Genomic DNA, 24,203 nt, shown 5'->3' with positions numbered 1-24,203 from the left:
GAATCTGCACACCGACAGACCATAGTATTAGGGATATTTTTGACTGTAACAATGAGTTTGCTACTATTTTGAGAGAGGTTGTGATTTCTGCACCATGTGTTCCACGGGTGGGCACAGTGTTCATACGTGATCCTCTCTTTTAGGCAAGCCCAAACAAGGATTTCTCCTTATAATACTAAGTTAATGCAGAGCTTTTTAAATATTTGAGACAAAGAGCTAAGAGAAATGTGAGGCCCAAATTTCCCTTTGCAATTACTGCTGGCAAGGTGCAAGCTTTTAGTACGTGAACCATTTTTCTGGAAAGCACACACATGAAAACTGGAATATTCCTTATGGGAGAATCGACTTTTATTGGTAACCATAGCTTCTTGGCTATAAGTACGGAATCAATATTAACAGAAGCCCTTCCGCGTTCCTCGGTAACTAAGGGCAACCCGGCGCTCCCGGATGTGACGTCAACGTTTTTGTCTTTTTGTTTTTCCGTCTGTCGACGGAACTCTAGGCTGTCAGGTTTGGTTGCTGTGTACGTGGAAGAAGCAGGCGCATGCGCACACGGCCTCATTTGCCTCAGCTGTGCAGGAACTGCCGAAGGTAACATCCCGGTCTCGGGGGAGGCTGTCGGGGTCATGGCCACACGCTGACGGAACCAGCCGAGTGGAAAAGGGGAGCGAAGCCGTTCCTCTGCTCCCTTCCCCAGGCCTGAGGCCTTCCCTCTTGGTGCTGCCGCTGCCACTGCCGGCTGAGGAGGGGCGATGAGTTGGTTCAACGCCTCCCAGATCTCCAGCTTCGCTAAGCAGGCCTTGTCCCAGGCCCAGAAGTCCATCGACAGGGTCCTGGACATCCAGGAAGAGGAGCCGAGCGTCTGGGTCGAGACCATTCCGTATGGAGAGCCGGGTAAGAGAGAGAGGAGCAGGGTCCCCGACTCCCGCAGGCTGCTGTTCTCCCTCTGTAGACAGGTTAAGTGGTCTAGAGAGGGGTCCTTCCTTGCTGAGAGAGTTCTCAGGAGGTAATTTCTCCCCAGCGCCTTCCCTAATGCTGCTTAAGCCTTCAAGTCGATCTTTGCCATCTTCTTGAGGGAAAACCTAGCCCCAGGTTCCTCCTTGTCGTTGGTCCTGGGTGCGAGGCTTGCGGAGTTCGATGACAGGGGACTTGGTTGATTTTGTCCTCAGGCCCTCCCTCGACGCAGCTTCCAAGCACAGCCTCCCTGAACCTGAACCTCGAATTGCTTGGCGTCTCAGGCAGTGTTGGGATCCAGGATCTGAAGTACGTAAATCATCAGGGAAGGGAAGAACAATTGCTAACATTTAGTGAACATTTCACGCTTGGTGGCGTGTAATGTGCTTTTATATTGTTCTTGTGGAGACGGAATCTCACTGTGTCTCCCAGGCTGGAGTGCAGTGGCGCGATCTCGGCTCACTGCATACTCCGCCTCCCACGTTCCAGCGATTCTCCTGCCTCAGCCTCCGGAGTAGCAGGGATTACAGGCGCACACCACCACGCCCGACTAATTTTTGTATTTTTACTAGAGACGGGGTTTCACCATGTTGGCCAGGCTGGTCTCAAACTCCTGACTTCAGGTGGTCCGCCGGCTTCGGCCTCCCAAACTGCTGTATTACAGGCGTGAGCCACCGCCCCCAGCCTGTAATGTGCTTTTTAATGGCCATGTCATCTTCGGAACATCTCCCAGAGTGAGCTTGGTTTATATCTGTGTTTTACATAGAGGAAAATGAGGCCTAGAATGGCCAGGTAACTTGCTGTAGGTCACACAGTGGATGCGGGTTAGAATGTGCTGGAGGTATTACCCGGGTAGTCTGTGACCCAAGATATTTGGATTGTATCATATTTTATTTCTGAATATCCAAGACTCTCTTTGCAGTTTCATTGAGCTTAATCTTTCAGGGATTTTCATTCAGTTGCTTTTGACTCTTAAGTCTAAGAAACAGTTTAGCGTTTTGACGTGTGAGGTGAAGATTTGCAGGTGTAGAGGATGTCAACCTTTGTGTGAAAAAGGATAAGAGATATGCTTGACTACTCCTTCCTGGTTTCTGTTCTTAATTTTACATCAGTGAAAAGTCAGGACTTAAATTTGAGGTACCTCATTTTAAGATATTTTGGTCCGTGTGTATGTCATGGTCCTGTTTACTTTTTATAAGATGCCATATAACCTTGCTGGAGTAATTTTGTTTTTTCCTATGTGCCCCAGTTAATTAGAATTACTAAACTTTAGATGAGATAGAATATAAGTTTTAGATGTAAGGGTATTTTTTTTCTGAAAATGACCATACTCTTCAGAATGGTGTAATTTAGATGGATGCCAGATAACCCTGGAATTATATAAAGTATTCTCCAAGAGGCAAAGTTAATTCTTAAAACTATTTAAATTAATCAGTAGACATAATCTTGCCTGTTCATTTGCATCTTTAATTTTGATTTTCTCTGGTTTGTGTGTATTTCACAAATGAATGTAGAACTACGCCTCCAAACTGAAATTTTCTACATACTTTTCATCCTAACTGCATTTGAAGTCTCGTATATATATATACACACATATATATATATATATATTTTTTTTTTTTTTTGGAGATGGAGTCTCTCTCTGTTATCCAGGCTAGAGTGCAGTGGTGCCATCTCTGTTCACTGCAGCCTCCGTCTCCTGGGTTCAAGTGATTCTCCTGCCTCAGCCTCCCGAGTAGCTAGGATTACAGGTTTGTGCCACCACACCCAGCTAATTTTTGCATTTTTAGTAGAGACAGGGTTTTACCATGTTGGCCAGGCTGGTCTTGACTCCTGACCTCAAGTGATCCACCCGCTTCAGCCTTCCAAAGTGCTGAGATTATAAGCATGAGCCACTGCGTCCGGCCTGAAGTCATATTAAAGGATAGATTATACTCTAAGGCCTGATAGTTTTTAGAAACTTTTAGTTACTTGTGCTCTCTCCACCAACTTCTAGTTGTGAATATTTTGTGAATATTTTGTTCAGCCACATTTTAATTTGGGAAAGAAAACATTTTTAAAGAAATGCTTTAAATATTTTGCTGTTTTTTAAATCATGATTATACTGTTTTTAAAAATCAGGATTTTAGTAGTAGCTGTTTTATGACTGATATGATAATTACCTTTTCCCCCAAGAAAATAGTTATCTTCTTTGATAACCCTAGTGTTAATTACGTCTATGTCAAAGAGCAATAGTTATTTAAAAAAACCATACATTTCTGAAATTCATAATGACCTTGTAATTTCTGACATAATTTAGAATTTGGGAACAAAACTTCCTCTTAGAGTAGGTTTGGAAGTGGGATTTAGAGAATTAGCCTGTGATTAAGTGGATGAAAATGCATTTATTCTCTAGAACATACCGTTCCCATCAGTTTAATTTGATCTTTGGGAAAGAGCATTTGTCACTAGTATCTTGGTTTGAGACTTTTGTTTCGTTTTTTTTTTTTGAGACACGTTCGATTATGGCTCAATGTAGCTTCCATCTCCTGGGCTTAGGTAATCCTCCCACCTCAACCTCCTGAGTAGCTGGGACCACATTAGTGCGCCACCAGGCCCAGCTAATTTTTAATTTTTTTGTTTTTTTGTAGAGATGGGTCTTACTACATTGCCCAGGCTTGTCTCGAACTCCTGGGCTCAAATGATCCTTCTAGTGTTGGGATTATAGTTGTGAATCTCCATGCCCACTCAGTTCATTTTTTGAGTGTTGCCCTTTGTCTAGCTCATAACTATTTTATTACTGATATTACAAGTAAAACTTAATGTGAAACTGACTGAATAGGTTGTTTCATTTTTCTGTGACTGCACATGGCCCTGCCTATTCAATCAGTTTCATCTTAGTTTATTTCATATTGATAAGTAAAGCCTGTTATTATGACATGAATTATAGGTATCTTGGGCTTACTGTGGGTTATAAAACATAGACTGTTACTTCCTTAATTTGTTGTAGGGGGGAATAACATACTTGTATCTAATAGGCCAGGCCAGGTCCAATCTTTTGTCTGTCTTCCTCCTTTCTCTCAAGCAGATCCACACCAGTTTTCTTCTTTAAGTCTCAGTATTAACTTGGAAACTAATTAATGATGTAATAAGCAAGGAGTTTAGCAGGTGCAAATTATAGGTTGTATTTCATAGAGTTTTTTTTTCTAAATTTATATTTATACTGATTTATAATGATGATTGAAATATTAATATGTATATGTGCGTGTCTTCTTTTTTAATATTTATTTTTTGTCAAAGGAATAAGTCCCCCTGTCAGTGGAGGATGGGATACTTCAACCTGGGGATTGAAATCAAACATTGAACCTCAGAGTCCACCAATAGCCTCTCCTAAAGCAATCACAAAGCCAGTTCGGAGGACTGTGGTCGATGAATCTGAAAATTTCTTCAGTGCCTTTCTCTCGCCAACTGATGTCCAGACCATTCAGAAGAGTCCAGTGGTATCAAAACCTCCAGCAAAATCACAACGACCAGAAGAAGAAGTGAAAAGCGGCTTACATGAATCCTTGCACATTGGACAGTCAAGAACTCCTGAAACCACTGAATCCCAAGTAAAAGACTCTTCTTTGTGTGTTTCAGGGGAAACTCTGGCAGCAGGTACTTCATCACCTAAAACTGAAGGCAAGCATGAAGAAACTGATAAAGAATTGGATATGAAGGTGCCAACTGTACGTTTGAAAGTATCTGAAAGTGTAATTGATGTGAAAACAACTACGGAAAGTATATCTAATATGTCTACACAGTCTCTCACAGCAGAAACAAAGGACATGGCTTTGGAACCTAAGGAACAAAAACAAGAAGATAGGCAGAGCAATACACCTTCTCCTCCTGTTAGTACCTTTTCATCAGGTACTTCTACCACCAGTGATATTGAAGTTTTAGATCATGAGAGTGTAATAAGTGAGAGCTCAGCGAGCTCAAGACAAGAGACTACAGATTCAAAATCGAGTCTTCACCTGATGCAGACATCCTTTCAGCTTCTCTCTACATCTGCTTGTCCTGAATATAATCGTTTAGATGATTTCCAAAAACTCACTGAGAGTTGCTGTTCATCTGATGCTTTTGAAAGAATAGACTCATTTAGTGTACAGTCATTAGATAGCCGGAGTGTAAGTGAAATCAATTCAGATGATGAATTGTCAGGCAAGGGATATGCTTTAGTGCCTATTATAGTTAATTCTTCAACTCCAAAGTCTAAAACAGTTGAATCTGCTGAAGGAAAATCTGAAGAAGTAAATGAAACATTAGTTATACCCACTGAGGAGGCAGAAATGGAAGAAAGTGGACGAAGTGCAACTCCTGTTAACTGTGAACAGCCTGATATCTTGGTTTCTTCTACACCAGTAAATGAAGGACAGACTGTGTTAGATAAGGTGACCGAGCAGTGTGAATCTACTGAAAGTCAGCCAGAAGCACTTTCTGAGAAGTCAGATGTTTGCAAGGTAACTCTGGAAAGTGGAAGGGATTTTTAGATGTGCTTTTTGGAGATTAAATCATTTGTTTTGAAAAATATTTTCATTGATGCGTAATAATTTGTACAGATTTTGAAAGATAGGCATTTTGCTATTCAGTGTAGCGTTAAGGACCTTGCAGTTGAACAATTATTAATATAATTTGAAATTTCTCTAAGGTAATTTGGTAGAATAGGTTGATACTTCAATATAGTTAAGCATAAAAATTTTCATCTTGTATCTTTATTGTTGAGTCCTTATCACTTTAAAATTCTGTTATGCATATTAGTATGTCAATTTGGAAAGGATTGTTTTCTTATATTAAATGTTTCTTCATCTTTTTTGCAGATAGATGTACCAAAAAAACTAAATGTTATGGTTTTTCTTGTATCAGAATTTTTTTTTTGCATGTTTACATTATTTGTAGCAAATCTTAAATGATAATTTAAGACTTTAATTGTTGGTGCTTTTCTGTTATTAGTATTTTCATTCATATATAAGGAGTATATATCCTTGTATTGCTTCATTTTGCTTTCTGTTTATGTTATTTTTGAGATCGCCTATTGATAGCTAGATTTCACATCAACGAGAAAGAGAAATGTGTCTTAAGTAACAAAAGCCTTGCTTAGGAGTGACAAATTGCTTCTACTTAATACATACGAAAGGAAAGTGATGTAAATTATTTAACTAATATTAAGTCATAGTTTTGGTTTTTCCTGTGATTTTTAGATATAGAAATTGAGTTGGATCTGGCATCTTTAATAGACTTCTGAGATATAGGATGTCTTGAAGAAATGTCCTGTAAGTGCCATGTATTGAATTACTTAATTGTATTAAAAAGTGCCAGATTCTGTTACTTAGGTTAAATATTCACAAAAAAATACTGCACAATAATATTTCAATTAGTAATAGCTATATACTATAAGATATGTAATAGGAGTTTGAATTCTTAGAAACCAGCACTAATTACTATCAGATGTTTTTGAATTTCAGTGTATTTAAGAAGGTAAGTGATTTCTAAGTTCATCTAAAACAAACTCAGGTAAGACTTCATGTTTTTGAGTCCGAAAAGGACCCCTTCCTACCCTTTTTATACTCAAGTTTATCACCGCTTGAGCAGGAACTAAGGAATGAGACATTCTAAGCATTACTTTTTGTTTAGTTTTATACTGATACGTTATGAAGATTTAAAAATTCTTATGGGTTTTCTAAAATTACTTTTAGTATTGATATATGTATGTATGAATGAGACAAGATCTCTTTCTGTTGCCTAGGCTAGCGTGCCATGGTGTGATCATGGCTCACGGGGTCTCTCTCTGTTGCCCAGGCTGTTGCCCATGCAGTGGTGTGATCATGGCTCACAGCAGCCTCGACCTCTGGGGCTCAAGCAGTCCTTCCCCCTTTTCCTCTCTAGTAGCTGCGACCACATGCCTGGCTTTTTTTTTTTTTTTTAATTTTTAGTAGAGATGAGGTCTCACTATGTTGCTAGACTGGTCTTGAACTCCTGGGCTCAAACAGTCCTCCCATCTTGGCCTCCCAAAGTGCTGGGATTATAAGCATGAACCTGTGCCCAGCCCTACTTTTATTTTATTTTATTTATTTTTTGAGACAGAGTCTTGCCCTGTTTCCCAGGCTGGAGTGCTGCTCACTGCAACCTCTGCCTCCCAGGTTCAAGTAATTCTTCTGCCTCAGCCTCCCAAGTAGTTGGGACCACAGACACGTGTCACCATGAGCAGCTAATTTTTGTATTCTTTGTAGAGAGAGATGAGTTTTACCATGTTGGTCAGGCTGTTCTCAAACTCCTGACCTCAAGTGATCTCCCCTCCTTGGCCTCCCAAAGTGCTGGAATTACAGGTGTACGCCACCATGCCTGGCCTCTACTTTATTTATTTATTTATTTGATTATATTTTATTTTTAGATAGAGTTTGACTCTTGTCACCCAGGCTGGAGTGCAATGGTATGAGCTTGGCTCACTGCAACCTCCGCCTCCTGGGTTCAAGCAATTCTCCAGCCTCAGCCTCCTGAGTAGCTGTGATTATAGATGCCCACCACTATGCCTGGCTAATTTTTTTATTTTTAGTAAAGACGGAGTTTTGCCATGTTGTCCAGGCTGGTCTCAAACTCCTGACCTCAGGTTATCCACCGACCTCGGCCTCCCAAAGTGCTGGGATTACAGGCATGAACCACTGCACCCAGACTTCTGTTTTTTAAATGCAACATATCATACTAAGAAAAGGGTACATGTTTCAGGTGAAGAATAATAAAGAAAGCAGACACTTGTATATGTATATCCACTACCTAGCTAAGATATAGTCTTTAAATCTTCTCTTTGACCTCTTTTGATTATATCCATCTCCCTTCTCCTTTTGGTGTATAAGCAGACTATTCCAGATTTTTGCTATTACCAGGAAGCTGCAATAAGTATTCTTATCCGTGTCACCTAGTGCATTTATGCAAGAATTTTCTCCTCTAAAGTATACCTAAAAGTGAAATTTTCTATATCAAAGAGTATATAGATCTCCAACTAAATATTACCTAATTGTTTTCCCAAGTGGTTTCTCAACTTACACTCCCACTAGCTCTTTGGTTGTACTTACTTTTACTCTCCTATCCCCTGCCTAAGAGTACTTCTTGTTCTGCATCCTCTGTGTTCCTAATATTGTTCTTAACTGTTTTTATGAGATAAAGCTGTTTTCTTTATTATAGTGATATACCTGCATGTAGAAATGGTCTTTTTTAAAGCTATGTGTTCTGAATTTTTTGGTTTTCTCCTTATCCAGACAGTTGAATTTCTGAATGAAAAACTGGAAAAAAGGGAGGCTCAGTTATTATCTCTTAGTAAGGAAAAAGCACTTCTAGAAGAAGCTTATGATAACCTGAAAGAGTAAGTATTCTACAAATGTGAATAATGTTACACATTTTCTGGAGGCCTGTATACTTTGTACATATTTAAGAATATTTTTGAAATTAAAATGTTTTGTAATTTTATCATTATTGAAAGTTGTATAGCATTTCAGTTATAACCTTAAAGATTACTTTTCTGCTTTGTCTTTACCGTTTTACCTTTGGCATTGAAGAGAGTCATTTTGCAAAAACTGCAAAGCTCTTTCATTTTTAGTCTTTTAGTATTACAGATTTAAAACATGTATTTAAAGAAAACTGTGTTACTGTAGTTTAAGAAAATACTGGGTATTGGTTTGCTGTAAGGAGCTGATTAGGATAATGTGACACAAAAAGATTCAGAATTGAAACATTGTATTTACTTTCTGTTATTTTTGCATATCAGATACTGGTGACATTTTCACTTTCTAACAGGTTTTTTTTGAGGTATTTTAAAACAAACTTAACAAGGGAAATGTCCTTATTTTTTTCTTAAAAGTTAATAGGCCCAAAACTGTTCTATTTTAATAAGGTATATGTCAGAGAAAAGTTATCTTCCTTTTGAGAACTGAACTCAAGTGTACCTTTGGGATATATAAACACCATCCTCATTCTCAAATATTCTTTTAAATTTAGTGAAATGTTCAGAGTGAAAGAAGAAAGCAGTAGCATTTCTTCCTTGAAAGATGAGTTTACTCAAAGAATTGCAGAAGCAGAAAAGAAAGTTCAGCTAGCCTGCAAAGAGAGAGATGCTGCTAAAAAGGTAATTGAAATTTAAAATAATATTAATTAAACTCTATAACACAGATTTTTGAGGAGTACATTCATCATGTTTTAATAGTGGAAAAAAAGAAGCAAGGTAAAAAGGGTATCATATATTAACATTTAAATCGTAGATTTTTGGCTAGGTGTGGTAGTTCATACCTGTAATCCCAGCACATTGGGAGGATGAAATGGATGGGTCACTTGAACCCAGGAAGTAGAGAATAGCCTGGGTAACATGGTGAGAACCCGTCTCTACTAAAAAATGCAGAAAGTTAGCTGGTTATGCTGGTGTGCGCCTGTAGTCAGCTACTCAGGAGGCCGAGGAGGGCAGATCGCTTGAGCCCAGGAGTTCAGGACAAGCCTAGGCAACATGGTGAGACCCCATCTCTACAAAAAATACAAATATTAGCTAACCGTGGTGCCATGTGCCTGTGGTCACCTGAGCCCAGGAGGTTGAGGCTGCAGTGAGTCATGATTGTACCACTCTACTCCAGCCCAGGTAACAGAGTAAGACCCTGTCTCAAAAAAAAAAAAAAAAAAAAAGGAAAGTTAATTTATGCTTATTTATGTTTTCATGTTAAAACTTGCTTGTATATCTGGATTTAGGTTTTGTATATCATTTTCAAAGCTCTTTTCTCAGTCTTAGTTAACCAAGGTAGTAGATTAATTGAACAAAACTTACAAATTCTTATTGAGAATGTGATTATGGATAGCTTCTTTGGATGGGGGAAAAAATGAGAACTATTCTTAGAGTGAAAGTAATTCTTTATGGTATTCACAGATTTCTTTTTTATTAGGAAATCAAAAACATAAAAGAAGAACTTGCCACTAGATTAAATAGTAGTGAAACTGCAGACCTTTTGAAAGAGAAAGATGAGCAGATCCGAGGGTTAATGGAAGAAGGTGCGTAAAGTATTTAGTTGACTATAGAAAATATTGTTAGAACAGGAAAAGTATTTGCTACATAACTAGCTGATGCTTCCTAATTAAAAATACTGAAAGCAAGGAGGATTTGGACTTAAACTATAGAAATAGTAGGTGACAGTTTGTGGAATAATGAGGAATAAGATATATTGAGACAGAGATATGTGTTCGTAGCTTTTGTTTTTAGGGGTAAAAAAAGTAAGACCCTAGTAAAATAGACAGAAATTTGTGCTGCCCTAAAAACTGTCAACAGGTCTTAAGAGCCTGTCATTTAAACCAAGATATTCAAAGTGTGTTATTCTGGGATTTAGGTAATATCTGAATACCTAGCTTGGGTTCTGTATGATATTGTATTGTTGTGGCATTTGATAGTGAATTTTTCATTGTATTCTTAATTTTTAAATTATTAAGCATTTTTGTCTCTGAGAATATTTAAAATTAACAGAGTTGGCTGGGTGTGGTAACAGTCTCATGACTGTTATCCCAGCACTTTGCGAGGCCGAGGCGGGTGAATCATTTGAGCTCAGGAGTTCGAGACCAGCCTGACCAACATAGTGAAAACCTGTCTCTACTAAAAATACAAAAATTAGCTGGGTGGTGGCGGTGCGTGCCTGTAATCCCAGCTACTTGGGAGGCTAAGGCAGGAGGATGGCTTGAGCCTGGGAAGTAGAGGTTGCGGTGAGCTAAGATCATGCCACTGCATTCCAGCTTGGGTGACAGAGTGAGACCTTGTCTCAAAAAATAAAATGGCCGGGCGCGGTGGCTCAAGCCTGTAATCCCAGCACTTTGGGAGGCCGAGGCGGGTGGATCATGAGGTCAAGAGATCGAGACCATCCTGGTCAACACAGTGAAACCCCGTCTCTACTAAAAATACAAAAAATTAGCTGGGCACGGTGGCGCGTGCCTGTAATCCCAGCTACTCAGGAGGCTGAGGCAGGAGAATTGCCTGAACCCGGGAGGCAGAGGTTGCGGTGAGCCGAGATTGCGCCATTGCACTCCAGCCTGGGTAACAAGAGCGAAACTCCATCTCAAAAAAAAAAAAAAATATATATATATATATATAATAAAAAATAAAATTAACAGCATTATAGAAATTAAAGATCTATTCATGAAATAAATCATTATAAATAGACACTGAATTAATTTATTCATGTAATATCCTGGGAGAGAGGAGGTTTTAGAAAAGATGGTCAAGTGAATTTCTCTTTTTCTTTCTCATTAGTTAAAATTTTTCTAGTTATAAGAGTAATACTTGCTACTTGTAGAAAGTTTTGAAGTTATAGGAAAGTATATAAATAAAGAGGAAAAGTAGATTATAATCCAATATTGTAAGGAACTATTAATTTTTTCTAGTCTTAAAGCATTTTTTAATGTATTTTTAAACATAATTAAGATCATATATTTAATTTGCAATCTTCCTTCTCTTATATATCTCTATACCATTAAATGTTTTTGTTTTTGTTTTTTTCAGAACTAAAAAGGAACTTATTTGTTGAGGGCAAGGGAATGCAAACAATACAAAAATCAAAAGCTTGTCTAGCATTTAACTTTTCTTTCTCTGCTTGTCAAATGGCAGTTAGATTTTATTTGTACACTTGCTAAGGGTCCTGATCTGCTAATGAAATCCTTATATGGGGGAAGCTGTGGGGCACATTCCTTAAGTGACCCTTTGGGACAAATCTTATCAGGGCCGGGGGAATTGCTCGTTTCTGCCTACTTCTTTCCCTGCTTCATGTGTACTACAAAATAGTCATTGCATGCAATGGTGAGGCCTGCAATTAGGGAAAAGAAGCTCTGGAAGCCCACTGCCGTCTCTGCACTGGTCTAGGTCCTTCATTATTTTGTCCACGGCCAGAGGGTCATTTTGATTTTCCAAAAATCCAGGGAACTCCTTTTCCATGAGTACTCTCAGGTCCTCCTTTATTAAGTAGCCTTTATCCCCAGCAAATTTGTGAAATGTAAACATCATGGTTTCTATGGCATGTTCCATTTGAGATGGCATTTTGGTGTGGTCTGTTGAAGCCTTGGCCAAGGTGCGGCAGACACTGGGCTAGCTAGACATGGGGTGGCGAAGCCCCATTAAATGTTTTTTATCATTATTAATGGCTATAATAAAATCCATTATATGGGTATACCATATGTTTTACCGTTTCTAATGTTGTACATTTATTTCTAAAATGTGAATATTATAGTTAGTGGTAAGATGAATATTTTTGTCCTAAATCATTGAACTTAAGTAAATTTCCAGAGAAACTGTAGAGTTTGAGAACAGTTGGAAGCAGTCATTTCATTTGAAAAAGTTGGCTTTACCCAACTTTTTGTTTTTCATTTATTCATCTGATATTTGTTGAACAGTTAGTGTGTCAGATACTGTATTTGATACAATAATAAATATGACACCTTCTATTCTTTAGGAGCTTAGTTTAGTGAGAGGGAAATACAGGAATACAGATAATTATAAAACACAGTTCTGGCTGGGCATGGTGACTCACACCTGTAATCTCAGCACTTTGGGAGGCCGAGGCAGGTGAATCATGAAGTCAAGAGATTGAGACCATCCTGGCCAATATAGTGAAACCCTGTCTCTACTAAAAATACAAAAATTAACTGGGCATGGTGGCACGTGCCTGTAGTCCCAGCTATTCTGCAGGCTAAGGCAGGAGAATCGCTTGAACTCGGGAGGCAGAGGTTGTAGTAAACCAAGATTGTGCCACTGCACTCCAGCCTGGTGACAGCGAGACTCTGTCTCAACAACAACAAAAACCCCGCACAATTCTAAGCACTAAAATGGAAAAATGAAGGAAGAGTTGTTATAATTATTTTCTCAAGGTGTCTTGAAGTTGTTAACTACCTTGTCTTACGATATTAGAAACTGAGGGGAAGGCTAACTGCATGGTTTTCTTATTTAAAAAAAATCATTTAAAATATTAATATCAAATGTTACTATTTTGTAATTTAGTAATTTTGTCAGAGGATGGACTGTTGTCTTCTTTTGTTTAATGAAACTTTTTACAGAGAAAATAGAGCAATTTCACATGGGAGTATTTTGTATTCACAGAGTATTTACATTTCACACAGGTGTATTACATATTGTTTCCACATGCCCCAGAAATATTTTTAAAACTTAAAGCTGAAGAGCTGTAAAACTCAAAGCTTGAAAGCACACTACAATGAGTACCCGATTACTTCATCACCTAGATTCATCAAGTGTTAACATCTTACCACACCTCTTCCATATCTTTCTGCACACACATACGCTACCTTTTTGTCAACCCATTTGAAAGGAGGTTAGAAATACTATAACATTCTGCTCCTAAATTCTTCAATCTACATCTCCCAAGGGGAAGTACATTTTCCTTGACAGGTACACCATAGTCAAACCTAAGAAATCAGCATTAATTCAGAAGTGTAATCCAGCATGTATTTTAATGTTTATCTGAGTTGTCTTAAAAATGTCTCTTATATTTGATCATTTGTTCTGCCCCAGGATCCAAAGTTTGCTGATTGCATTTGGTTGTTATTAGGTCCTTTTAGTCTTCCATCCATCTAGGACAGTTCTCTCTTCTTCAGAATATCATTGAGGACTATGTGGAGTCCAGGGCAGTTGTTCCACAGGATGTCCCATGTTCAGGAATTTGTTATTTCTTCATGATGAGATTTATATCATATTTCTAGTAGGAAATATCTAGGTGACATTGTACACCTACATTACTACATCACATCAGCAGGCACATACTGTCAGGCTGTACTACAGTTGGTGATGCCAAAACTGAATGTTTAGTTAAGGAGTTGACTGCCAGATTTTTCACTTTATAATTAGTAGGTGGTATGTGAAAGTGACTCTTTAAGATCGTGTCAATATCCAGTTTCCCAACATCCTTTTACCCAATAATTTTAACATTCATTGATGATTCTTGTCCAAATTAGTTATAACATTGTGGGTTACAAAATTGTGATTTTAAAAAATGCTGTTAGATAAAACATTCTATTGAGATTTTTAGGGAATGGTTATCTTTTGAGTTTATACTTTTCTACCATCACCAGGGGAAAAACTTTCAAAACAGCAGCTGCATAATTCTAACATCATCAAGAAATTAAGAGCTAAAGACAAGGAAAATGAAAATATGATTGCAAAGCTAAACAGAAAAGTTAAAGAGCTAGAAGAGGAGTTGCAGCATTTGAAACAGGTGAATAGCAGTCATACTTCTCAACATATCTATTCTTCTTACTTCCTGTCAAACAGTTGGCCATGGTTTATGGAGCATTTGAAAAGATTTAATGGGGTAGTAACAGGTAAGAAGAATTTTTCAACCAATAGATAAATGTTAAGATTTTTCAGCTGGGTTGGGTGACACATGCCTGTAATGCCAACACTTTGAGAGGCTGAGACAGTCAGATAACTGCAGGCCAGGAGTTTGAGACCAGCCTGGCCAACAAGGTGAAACCCTATCTCTACTAAAAATATTGAACTAACCTAATACAAAAATTAGCTTGGCATGGTGGTACACACCTGTAGTCTCAGCTACTTGGGAGGCTGAGGCACGAAAATTGCCTGAACTTGGGAGGCAGAGGTTGCAGTGAGCCAGAACAGTCCACCCTGGGCAACAGAGTGAGACTGTCTCAAAAAAAAAAAAAAAGATTTTTCTCCATTATTATAGATTCCTGAAATACAATTATTTACCATGGTGTTATTTCTTGAAAAATACTTTTGTCTGTTTTTATAACATATAGGTCCTCGATGGCAAAGAAGAGGTTGAGAAACAACATAGAGAAAATATTAAAAAACTTAATTCTGTGGTAGAACGCCAGGAAAAAGATCTTGGTCGACTTCAAATAGACATGGATGAACTGGAAGAAAAGAACCGAAGTATTCAGGCTGCCCTGGATAGTGCATACAAGTAAGAAAATGAGCAAATATGCAACCCATTTAGAATGAATTATCAGAGTAGGATGTTGAAGAAATACTTTTTTTATTATCTGATCACTGGCAACATTTATAAACTCAATCTAATTTTTTAAGAGAACTTACTGATCTTCACAAAGCCAATGCTGCAAAGGATAGTGAGGCACAGGAAGCTGCTCTGAGCCGTGAAATGAAAGCTAAAGAAGAACTTTCTGCAGCATTAGAGAAGGCCCAAGAAGAAGCCCGTCAGCAGCAGGAAACTTTAGCCATTCAAGTAAGCAATGGATGATGAATTAGAGTAGTTTTTAAAATATTTGTTTATGTCCTACAAATTAAACAATTTATTAGCTGGTTTGAATCAAACTTTATGTCATGATACATGTGTTAGATTTCAGAGTACTGGATTCTGCTAAATTTAACCACTTGTGTTTCTTAAAACTATTAAAGTAATGCTTGCATAATACCAGTATTGTTTAATTTTTTTGTGAGTTTTAGACCCATTTGAGAGTATTATGAAAGCTAGGAACCCTCTTATGAGAGAAGAGCAAAAATGTATATACATATTGCATATAATTTTGAGAGATTAACTCCTGGCTCATTTATAACATCTGTGGGAGTCCCAGGACCTCAGATGAAGTAGGAAAAACAAAATTTGTGAGGCTTTCTCTTATAAAATCATCAGTTGATGGGCATATGGGTTATTTATACTTTGTGGTCATTATCAATAATGCTGCTATAAATATCCATGCACAAATTTTTGTGTGAACATGTATTTTAAATTCCCCTAGATATTTATCTCCTTGGATTATATGGTAACTCTATATATTTAACTTTTTGAAGAACTGGCAAACTTTTCCACAGTGGCTGGATTACTTTACATTCCCACTGGCAATAGATGAGGGTTTCAGTTTCTCCACATCTTGCCAACTTTTATTAATTGTCTGTTTTTAAAATTACTGCCTTTTTAGTGTGTGTGAAGTAGTAATTGAGTATGGTGTTGATTTGCATTTACTTAAAGACTAATGATGTTGAATGCCTTTTCATTTGCTTATTGGCCATTTATATATCTTCTTGGGAGAGATTTATTAAAATATTCAAATCCTTTTTACATTTTAAAATTGAGCTGTTTGTCTTTTTATTGTTATTATGAGTTCTTCTGCATACTAGACCTTTATCAGATACAGGATTTGTAAATATTTTCTGCCTTTCTGTGGGTTGTCTTTCTTCTTGATAGTGTCCTTGGATGCCAAAAGTTTTTAATTTTAAGGAAGTCTAGCTTATCTCTGTTTTCTTTTTTATTTGTGCTTTTGGCATCATATTTAAGAAACTATTGCTTAATCCAAGTTTATGCAGATTTTCACCAATTTCCTTCTAAGAGTTTTGTAGTCTTAACTCTTACATTTAGGTCTTTTGCATGTGGATATCCAGTTGTTGCAGGACCAGTTGTCAAAAAAACTATTGTTACTGACTTCTATGCCCTTTTGATTTAATTTTAAATTTTGAATATGTAAAATATTTATGAGTTCAAAGTGAGAGCAAAATCTATTCAGACATTTACTTCCAGTTTAGTTGCTCCCATTTCCTTTCTTTGCCTATAGGTAACCATTTTATTAGAGTTTGGCTTACCTTTTCAGTGTTTCTATTGGCAAATGCAAGAAAATATATGTATCTATATATTTACATGTTCTGTATACATACACATTCACTTATACCCTGATTTCTTTTTTTTTTTTTGAGACGGAATCTTGCTCTGTCGCCAGGCTGGAGTGCAGTGGCATGATCTCAGCTCACTGCAACTTCCACCTCCCGGGTTCAAAAGATTCTCCTGCCTCATCCTCCTGAGTGGCTGGGATTACAGGTGCCTGCCACCATGCCCAGCTAATTTTTGTATTTTTAGTAGAGACAGGGTTTCACCATGTTGGCCAGATGGTCTCAATCTCTTGACCTTGTGATCTGCCCACTTTGGCCTTCCAGAATGCTGGGATTACAGGTGTGAGCCACTGTACCTGGCTGTATATCCCAATTTCTATCTCTTACATCCTTTTTACATAAATGATAGTTTATTATTCATACTTTTTATATTTGTTTTATTTACTTAGTAAAATATCCTGATGATCACTCTAGTAAAACAAAGAGGTTTTTTAAAAATATCTTTTTACTGTTTTATAATACTTCATTAGGTAAAGTATTTTCAGCTATTTCTTATTGATGGATATTTGAGTTGTTTTCTGTATTTTGCTATTATAAGTCATGCCATGGTCCATATGTCCTTTGTGTTTCTGCTACTCTTTTACTGGGATAGATAAAATACCAGTAATTTAAATTTAAAATACATTAGAATAATAATACAGGAAAATTGGGGGAATGGGAGATAGAGCAAATATGGCCTACCATCCATAAATTCATCACTTTTTACTATTACTGTCAGTTTTATGTATTAGTGTTTTATTCTGTTTCCATGTATGTATTTTTTATAATTGATGTCATACATATTATAGTTTTTCCATTAATAGTAAATTAGAAATTTTCTCACATGCTTTATACATTTATTGTAATTTTTAATGGTTATATTTATGTTATATCAACATTTGCAAATATAGATTACTAGTGATGGAGATTTAGAATATTGCTAGTTTTGTTTTTGCTAGCCTATTTAATACTGTAGGGACTATCCCTGTGTATTTACAAGTCTGCTTTCTTAGAGTAAATTTCCAAGACTAGGATAGCCAGGTGAAAGGATGTGAGAAGTTTGATGATTCTTGAAACATGTTATAATGTTTTCCAAAAAGGCTATAGTAGTTTATAATGTATGCTCCTGTATATGAGTGGAGTACCTAGCTTTTATAACCCATATAGCGCCTATCACTTTCTGTCCGAAGTGGCAAATATTTATGGATGCATTGTCTTTTCTCCAATATTGTATGGTAATGGCTGTGCCTTATACATATTTGTATGCATTTCTTTGCCTTAACAGAGTGCTTTTCTAAGTAAGCATTGAATATACACTCAGTTTTGGAATTGCTTGATGAATGCAATGTGTGGTAATCATATTTAAAAGTTCGATGGAGGGTCTCAAGTATTATACATGAACAATGTCAACACAACACAAAATGTGTAGTTAGCAGGAAGTTGTAGATAATAGTGTGCCATTGTTTGTGAATGTATTGTTTCTCCTTCTACAGGTGGGGGACCTTAGGCTTGCATTGCAACGTGCAGAACAAGCATCTGCCAGAAAGGAGGATTATTTACGCCTTGAGATTGGTGAACTTCAGCAGGTACTGTCACAGTTTTCTGAAACACAAGTCCAAGAAGTATGTGTCTTTCTAGAAATAAAAAAATGACTCAGTGGGATAATGTTGATGGAACTGAGAGGACTACTATCACACTTAGCATTTTCTGTATTTTTGTGGCTTGTGTGAATAAATCAGAGTGAGCACCTTAAAAATGTATACAAGAAAATATTTTGTTTTTATAAAAAGTAATGTTATCATGATAGATTTGTTATATATATATTCAGTATTGCTTTTCCATTTGTAATGGCTTATTAGTGATTATCAGTCTTTGATTACTGTGGGACAGGTAACACTTCCCGGTTTCTATGTCTCTGTTAATTTTCCGTCAGTTAACATGCACAGGAAAAGGGAGAGGAAATAGAACTTAGATTGATTTTTCTGTTTTTATAAATACTTAAAAATATTTGGATGAAGAGGCAACTACTAAGAGGTTTGGATGAACTCTTTTTTAACCATCAGGTAATTGAAGACTATCTTAGAAATGCTTTTTAAAGAAGCATTTATGTATTTATTTCGTTTATTTATTTTGAGACAGAATCTTGCTCTGTCGCCCAGGCTGGAGTGCAGTGGCATGATCTCGGCCCACTGTACCCTCTGCCTCCTGGGTTCAAGAGATTCTCCTGCCTCAGCCTCCTGAGTAGCTGGGATTATAGGTGTGCACCACCATGCCCAGCTAATTTTTGTATTTTTAGTAGAGATGAGGTTTCACCATGTAGGCCAGGCTGGTCTTGAACTCCTTACCTTAGGTGATTCACCTGCCTTGGCCTCCCAAAATCCTGGGATTAGAGGTGTAACCCACCGTGCCCACCCAAAGAAGCACTTATTTAGATACTCTATTACACAGTCTAATTCTATTGGAAGGATCAAACAGTTAGAAAAATAATTAAGGGCTGGGCGTGGTGGCTCATGCTTGTAATCCCAACACTTTGGGAGGCTGTGGCAGGCAGATTGCCTGAGCTCAGGAGTTCGAGGCCAGCCTGAGCAACATGATAAAACCTTATCTCTACAAAAGAAATACAAAAATTAGCCAGGTGTGATGCCATGTACCTGTAGTCCCAGCTACTTGGGAGGCTGAGGGTGGGAGGATCACTTGAGCCTGGGAAGTGAAGGCTACAGTGAGCCAAGATTATGCCACTGCACTCCAGCCTGGATGATAGAGCGAAACCCCATCTCTAAAAATAATAATAATAATAATAATAATAATAATAATTTAATTAAAAAGCAAATAATTTTCTCTTGGAAAAATAATTCTCCAGGAATCTCTCCTAAAGTTTGGATTTGCTAGTGCTTTTAATGTTTTTATTACCGTCATTGGTAATGACTTAATAATTTCATGATTCAGAGACTCCAGGAAGCAGAGAATCGAAACCAGGAACTGAGTCAGAGTGTTTCATCAACAACAAGACCACTACTTCGACAGATAGAAAATTTGCAAGCAACCCTAGGGTCCCAGACATCGTCGTGGGAGAAATTAGAGAAGAATCTTTCTGATAGGCTTGGTAACTCCTTTAGTTTTTATGCTCAATGCAGAAGCCCTTCCATCTTGTTTACAGAATTAGAATAATGGTATGAAAATGAAATTCATTTGCTCTGGTAGTTATATTTTGTGTCTAATATTTCGATTTTTACCTTTTCTCTTTTTCTATATGTATTTTTAATACCTTTATTATGTCTCTTTCAAACCATTTTTTTCCCATTACACAATGTTATCAGATACTGGCCAAAGTACTTCCATGTCATTCTTTCATTCATTTCTACAGACTGTTGCACTTGAGTTTTTCTCTTGTCCGTTGCTAAATCTGACCCCTTTGTAGCTTGTCTGCAATAGTGTAGGAGGTCGAGATCAGATATGATTCTCATCAGTGGTAGAATTCCAAGAGCGAAAATAGGTCTAAGGAGAGTCAAGATCAACTTTAGAAGAGAGATACTATGGAGTCTTAAGATTCCATATTCTGGCAGGGCATGGTGGCTTACATCTGTAATCCCAGCACTTTGGGGGACCAAGACTGGCATATCACTTGAGTCCAGGAGTTCAAGACCAGCCTGACCAATGTGATGAAACCCCGTCCCTATTAAAAATACAAAAATTAACTGGGTGTTGTGGTGCTTGCCTGTAATCCTAGTTACTTGGGAGGATGAGGCAGAGAATCACTTGAACCTGGGAAGCAGAGGCAGCAGTGAACTGAGATCATGCCACTGCACTCCAGCCTGTATGACAAAGTGAGACTCCATCTCCCATATTCTGCTTTTTTACAGTCATGCCCCAGGTTGCCCTTCTGTGATGTTAATAAAAAGAAAAGTATTGTTCTAAAATGTTTCCCTTCAAGCACAGACAGGTAGTGTATGTATATTATAGATATCCCAGCAGCTAGCAGATTCATGAAAAATTGAAGTATGCCTTTTATACCTGACACTAACTGTAATTTGAGAAATCATGGTATAGTGATAAAATCAGACCTGAATGAGTAAGGAGACATGGACTCAGGGTGTTTTGTTTTGAATCATCCAACAAAACAGTCTGGAACAAGTCGCTTATATTGTTCCAACTCTCTCTGTGCTATTCCTTGTGAATTAGGAGGGGTGAACTAGATTAGTGACTTTCTTTTTTTTTTTTTTTTGCCACGAAAAGAATACAATACCTAGGAAGATTAGTGACTGTCAAATAGTATTCAGTGGACTCTTGGATACCTTTGTGGCTGCTGTCACAGTGAGAGGGAAGCTTGATAAATAATAGGCAGGGCTTCTCAGGCTGCTGTAATGAAAACAGGGCCTCTTTTGTCTATCTTATTTTATTGGAGTTCCATGTAAGATTTGGTCTAGAAAAAGATTCATCTGCTTAAAAATATTTACTGAACTAGATAAACCTTAATGTATATTTAAATTTTTAGGTATAAATGTTAGGTCTGTCATTTATGACAACTTTTTTGAGACCAATGTGAAATGAAATATGAGACATCTGAAAATGATACCTTTTGAAATAAATATTTGCAGTAAATGAATGCTAAAAACTGGTACTTTTGTGGTTTTTAGACGGAAGTCTCCATACCCTCAGGGATGTGTGGTATCATGCTAGCATATAGGCAAAGCCACAGGACCAACATACCAAGCAATGCTATTAAAAAGACCATAGATATTCTGTGAAGCAGAGTGTAAAATGTAAAATAGAGGTATTATTAGCTCTACTTTGGTGGAGAAAAAATATGAGAATTCTTACCTAGGTTAAATCTCAGAATCTTATCCATTGCTCTTTTTTCAATTGAAATTTTTAATGATATACTGTAGATTCACATGCAGTTATAAGAAATAATATAGAAAGGTCCTTTGCACACATTGCTTAATATCTCCAAGTATTAAAATTTTACAATATTAATGTATAACATCACAGTCTTAGTATTGACATGGATACCATCTACTGATTTTATTCAGATTTCCAAAGTTTTATTGGTACTCATTTGTGTGTGTGTGTGTGTGCACGCACGTGCGTGCATATGTATTAAATTCTATACAATTTTACCGTATGTCCATTACTATAGTCAAGAATATTGAACAGTTCCAACACTGTGAGTCCTTCCTATTGCCTTTTTCTTCTTTTTTTCTTAGCTGTTACCCTTTTGGAAACACACCTACCAGTCTCTGAACCCTCCCTCCCCTGTCCCAAATCTCTGGCAGTCACTAATCTGTCCTCTATTTCTAAAATTCTGTCACGTCAAAAATGCTACATAAATAAAATTATACAGTGTATGACATTTTGGGATCGGCTTTTTTCACTCAGCACGATGCCCAGGTTCACACAGTAGTTGTTTGTATCAGCAGTTCAGTGTTTTTACTGCAGAGTGTTATTCCATGGTATGTATGTACCACAGTTTGTTTAGCCATTCAGTGGACAAAGGATGTCCAGGCTGATTCCAGTTTCTGGCTATTAGAGATGAAGGTACTGTGAATATTCACATACAGGTTTTAGTGTGGACCTAAGTTTTCATTTCTCTGGATAAATGCCCAAGTCATGTTTAGTGTTTTTAAGAAAATGCCAAACTATTTCCAAAGTGGCTATATAAGAGTAATCTAGTGTATTCACATCCTTGCCAACATTTTGTGTTATCCCTGTTTTTTCTTTTAGTTACTCAGACAGGCATGTAATCATACCTTGTTATGATTTGAATTTGTATTTCCCTAATGGCTAATGATATTGAACATCATTTTATGTCCTGTTTTCCATTTGTACATCCTCTATGGTGAAATGTCTGTCTTTTACCCATTTTCTCACTAGATTGTTATACATTCCTGATACTAGTCCTTGATAGATGGTTTGCATTTATTTGCTCTCACTCTATAGATTGCCTTTTCATCCTCTTCACATGGATTTAAAAATTCAAAATTTTGAAGAAGTTTGTCAGTTTTTCTTTCTATGACTCTTGTTTTTGGTGTCAAATCCAAGTACTCTCTGCCTTGCTCTAGATCCTGAAGACTTTCTCCTCTATTTTTTCCTAAAAGTTTTATAGTTTTATGTTTTACATTTAAGTCTATGATCCATTTTGAGTTAATTTTCTTGTATGATGTGATGTATAGGGTTTTTTTGTTTTGTTTTTTTGTATGTAGATGTCCAATTGCTCCAGGACCATTTGTTGATCCACTACTCTTTTAATGCATGACTCTATTTTCAAATTAAAATACTTTTGGAAAAGAATGAAAAAGCAGGTATAAGTTAAGATTGGTTCATTTGTCCCAGTAGATAGTCCTGCCTTAGGCAATAAAATGCATCATTAAATGTTTGAAATCAGAATTGACTTGGTATTTTGGTCTCTGGGCTATATGTGTATGTGATTTTTCTTTCTGTCCTATAATCAGGTGAATCCCAGACCTTGCTGGCAGCAGCAGTTGAGAGAGAACGTGCAGCTACAGAAGAACTCCTTGCTAACAAAATTCAGATGTCCTCTATGGAGTCACAGAATTCTCTCTTAAGACAAGAAAACAGTAGATTTCAAGCCCAGCTAGAAACAGAGAAAAATAGGCTACGAAAACTGGAGGATGAGAACAATAGGTGAGCATGGTTTTTAAGTGATATTTTTGGTAGTTCCATGAGATCATAAAGCACTTTTTAAAAGTATGTTGTTGGGCCAGGTGCAGTGGCTCACAGTCTGTAATCCTAGTACTTTGGGAGGCCAAGGCAGGCAGATCACTTGAGGTCAGGAGATCAAGACCAGCCTGACCAACATGGTGAAACCTAGTCTCTCCTAAAAATACAAAAATTAGCTGGGCGTGGTGGCGTGCACCTGTAATCCGAGCAACTCGGAAGCTGAGGCACAAGAATCATTTGAACCTGGGAGGTGAAAGTTGCAGTGAGCTGAGATTGTGCCACTGCACTCCAGCCTGGGTGACAGAGTGAGACTCCATCACGAACAAACAAAGTGTGTTGCTGGCTTTTAGCTTCATAGTACCAAGAACTAAAAGTAAACACTTTTAGTGTTTAAAGTTAGGATAATTAGTAGTAGGATATTATGCCCAGGTACGGAGGCTCACGCCTGTAATCTCAGCACTTTGGGAGGCTGAGGCGGGTGGATCACCTGAGGTTCAGGAGTTAAAGACCAGCCTGGCCAACATGATGAAACCCTGTCTCTACTAAAAATACAAAAATTAGCCGGGCATTGTGGCGGACACCTGTAATCCCAGCTACTCAGGAAGCTGAGGCAGGAGAATCGCTTGAACCTGGGAGGTTCAGTGAGCAGAGATGGCACCATGGCACCCCCACTGTGCAGCCAAGCAAGACTTTGTCTCCAAAAAAAAAAAGTAATAGGATATTATGACAGGATAGTACTGGGGTTCATTGACTGTTATATAGGTTGTTGAGATTGTGTGACGTGTTTTGTATATATTTGGATTTTTCCAGGGAAAGGATTTATACCTTCAATCAAATTTTTAAAAGGGGGCTGTAACACCCCAAAATAGTTTTCAGACTACTCGTTGGAGTTTTATATTACAAGGGTTTTAGTAGCATA

General features: G+C 37.5%; 1 protein-coding gene and 1 pseudogene across 3 annotated transcripts in view; one reads left to right on the top strand and one right to left on the bottom strand.

Annotated features, from left to right (window-relative positions):
* Window positions 1–542: 542 nt before the first annotated feature.
* The window catches only part of TMF1 (TATA element modulatory factor 1), a 33,239-nt gene continuing 9,578 nt past the window's right edge, over window positions 543–24,203 (top strand). The window contains exons 1-11 of one of the 3 annotated variants that reach the window (XM_064361893.1): window positions 543–894; window positions 4,234–5,435; window positions 8,226–8,329; window positions 8,962–9,088; window positions 9,888–9,993; window positions 14,059–14,201; window positions 14,746–14,912; window positions 15,035–15,191; window positions 18,100–18,192; window positions 19,553–19,709; window positions 23,056–23,248. In XM_064361893.1, coding sequence (XP_064217963.1) covers window positions 753–894; window positions 4,234–5,435; window positions 8,226–8,329; window positions 8,962–9,088; window positions 9,888–9,993; window positions 14,059–14,201; window positions 14,746–14,912; window positions 15,035–15,191; window positions 18,100–18,192; window positions 19,553–19,709; window positions 23,056–23,248 — 2,591 coding nt within the window. In that variant the 5' untranslated portion in view covers window positions 543–752. The remainder of the gene's footprint in view (window positions 895–4,233; window positions 5,436–8,225; window positions 8,330–8,961; window positions 9,089–9,887; window positions 9,994–14,058; window positions 14,202–14,745; window positions 14,913–15,034; window positions 15,192–18,099; window positions 18,193–19,552; window positions 19,710–23,055; window positions 23,249–24,203) is intronic. The other 2 variants (XM_064361892.1, XM_021666764.2) reach the window with 2 other exon arrangements.
* On the bottom strand, window positions 11,728–12,016 carry LOC135268868 (protein S100-A10-like; annotated as a pseudogene).

This window comes from Aotus nancymaae, unplaced genomic scaffold (assembly GCF_030222135.1).
Source record: "Aotus nancymaae isolate 86718 unplaced genomic scaffold, 86718_ANA_hifiasm-v0.15.2.pri h1tg000046l, whole genome shotgun sequence".
NCBI classification, from domain to species: domain Eukaryota; kingdom Metazoa; phylum Chordata; class Mammalia; order Primates; family Aotidae; genus Aotus; species Aotus nancymaae.
Note: the sequence above shows the minus strand (reverse complement) of the source record. Positions and strands in the feature narration are given on the sequence as shown.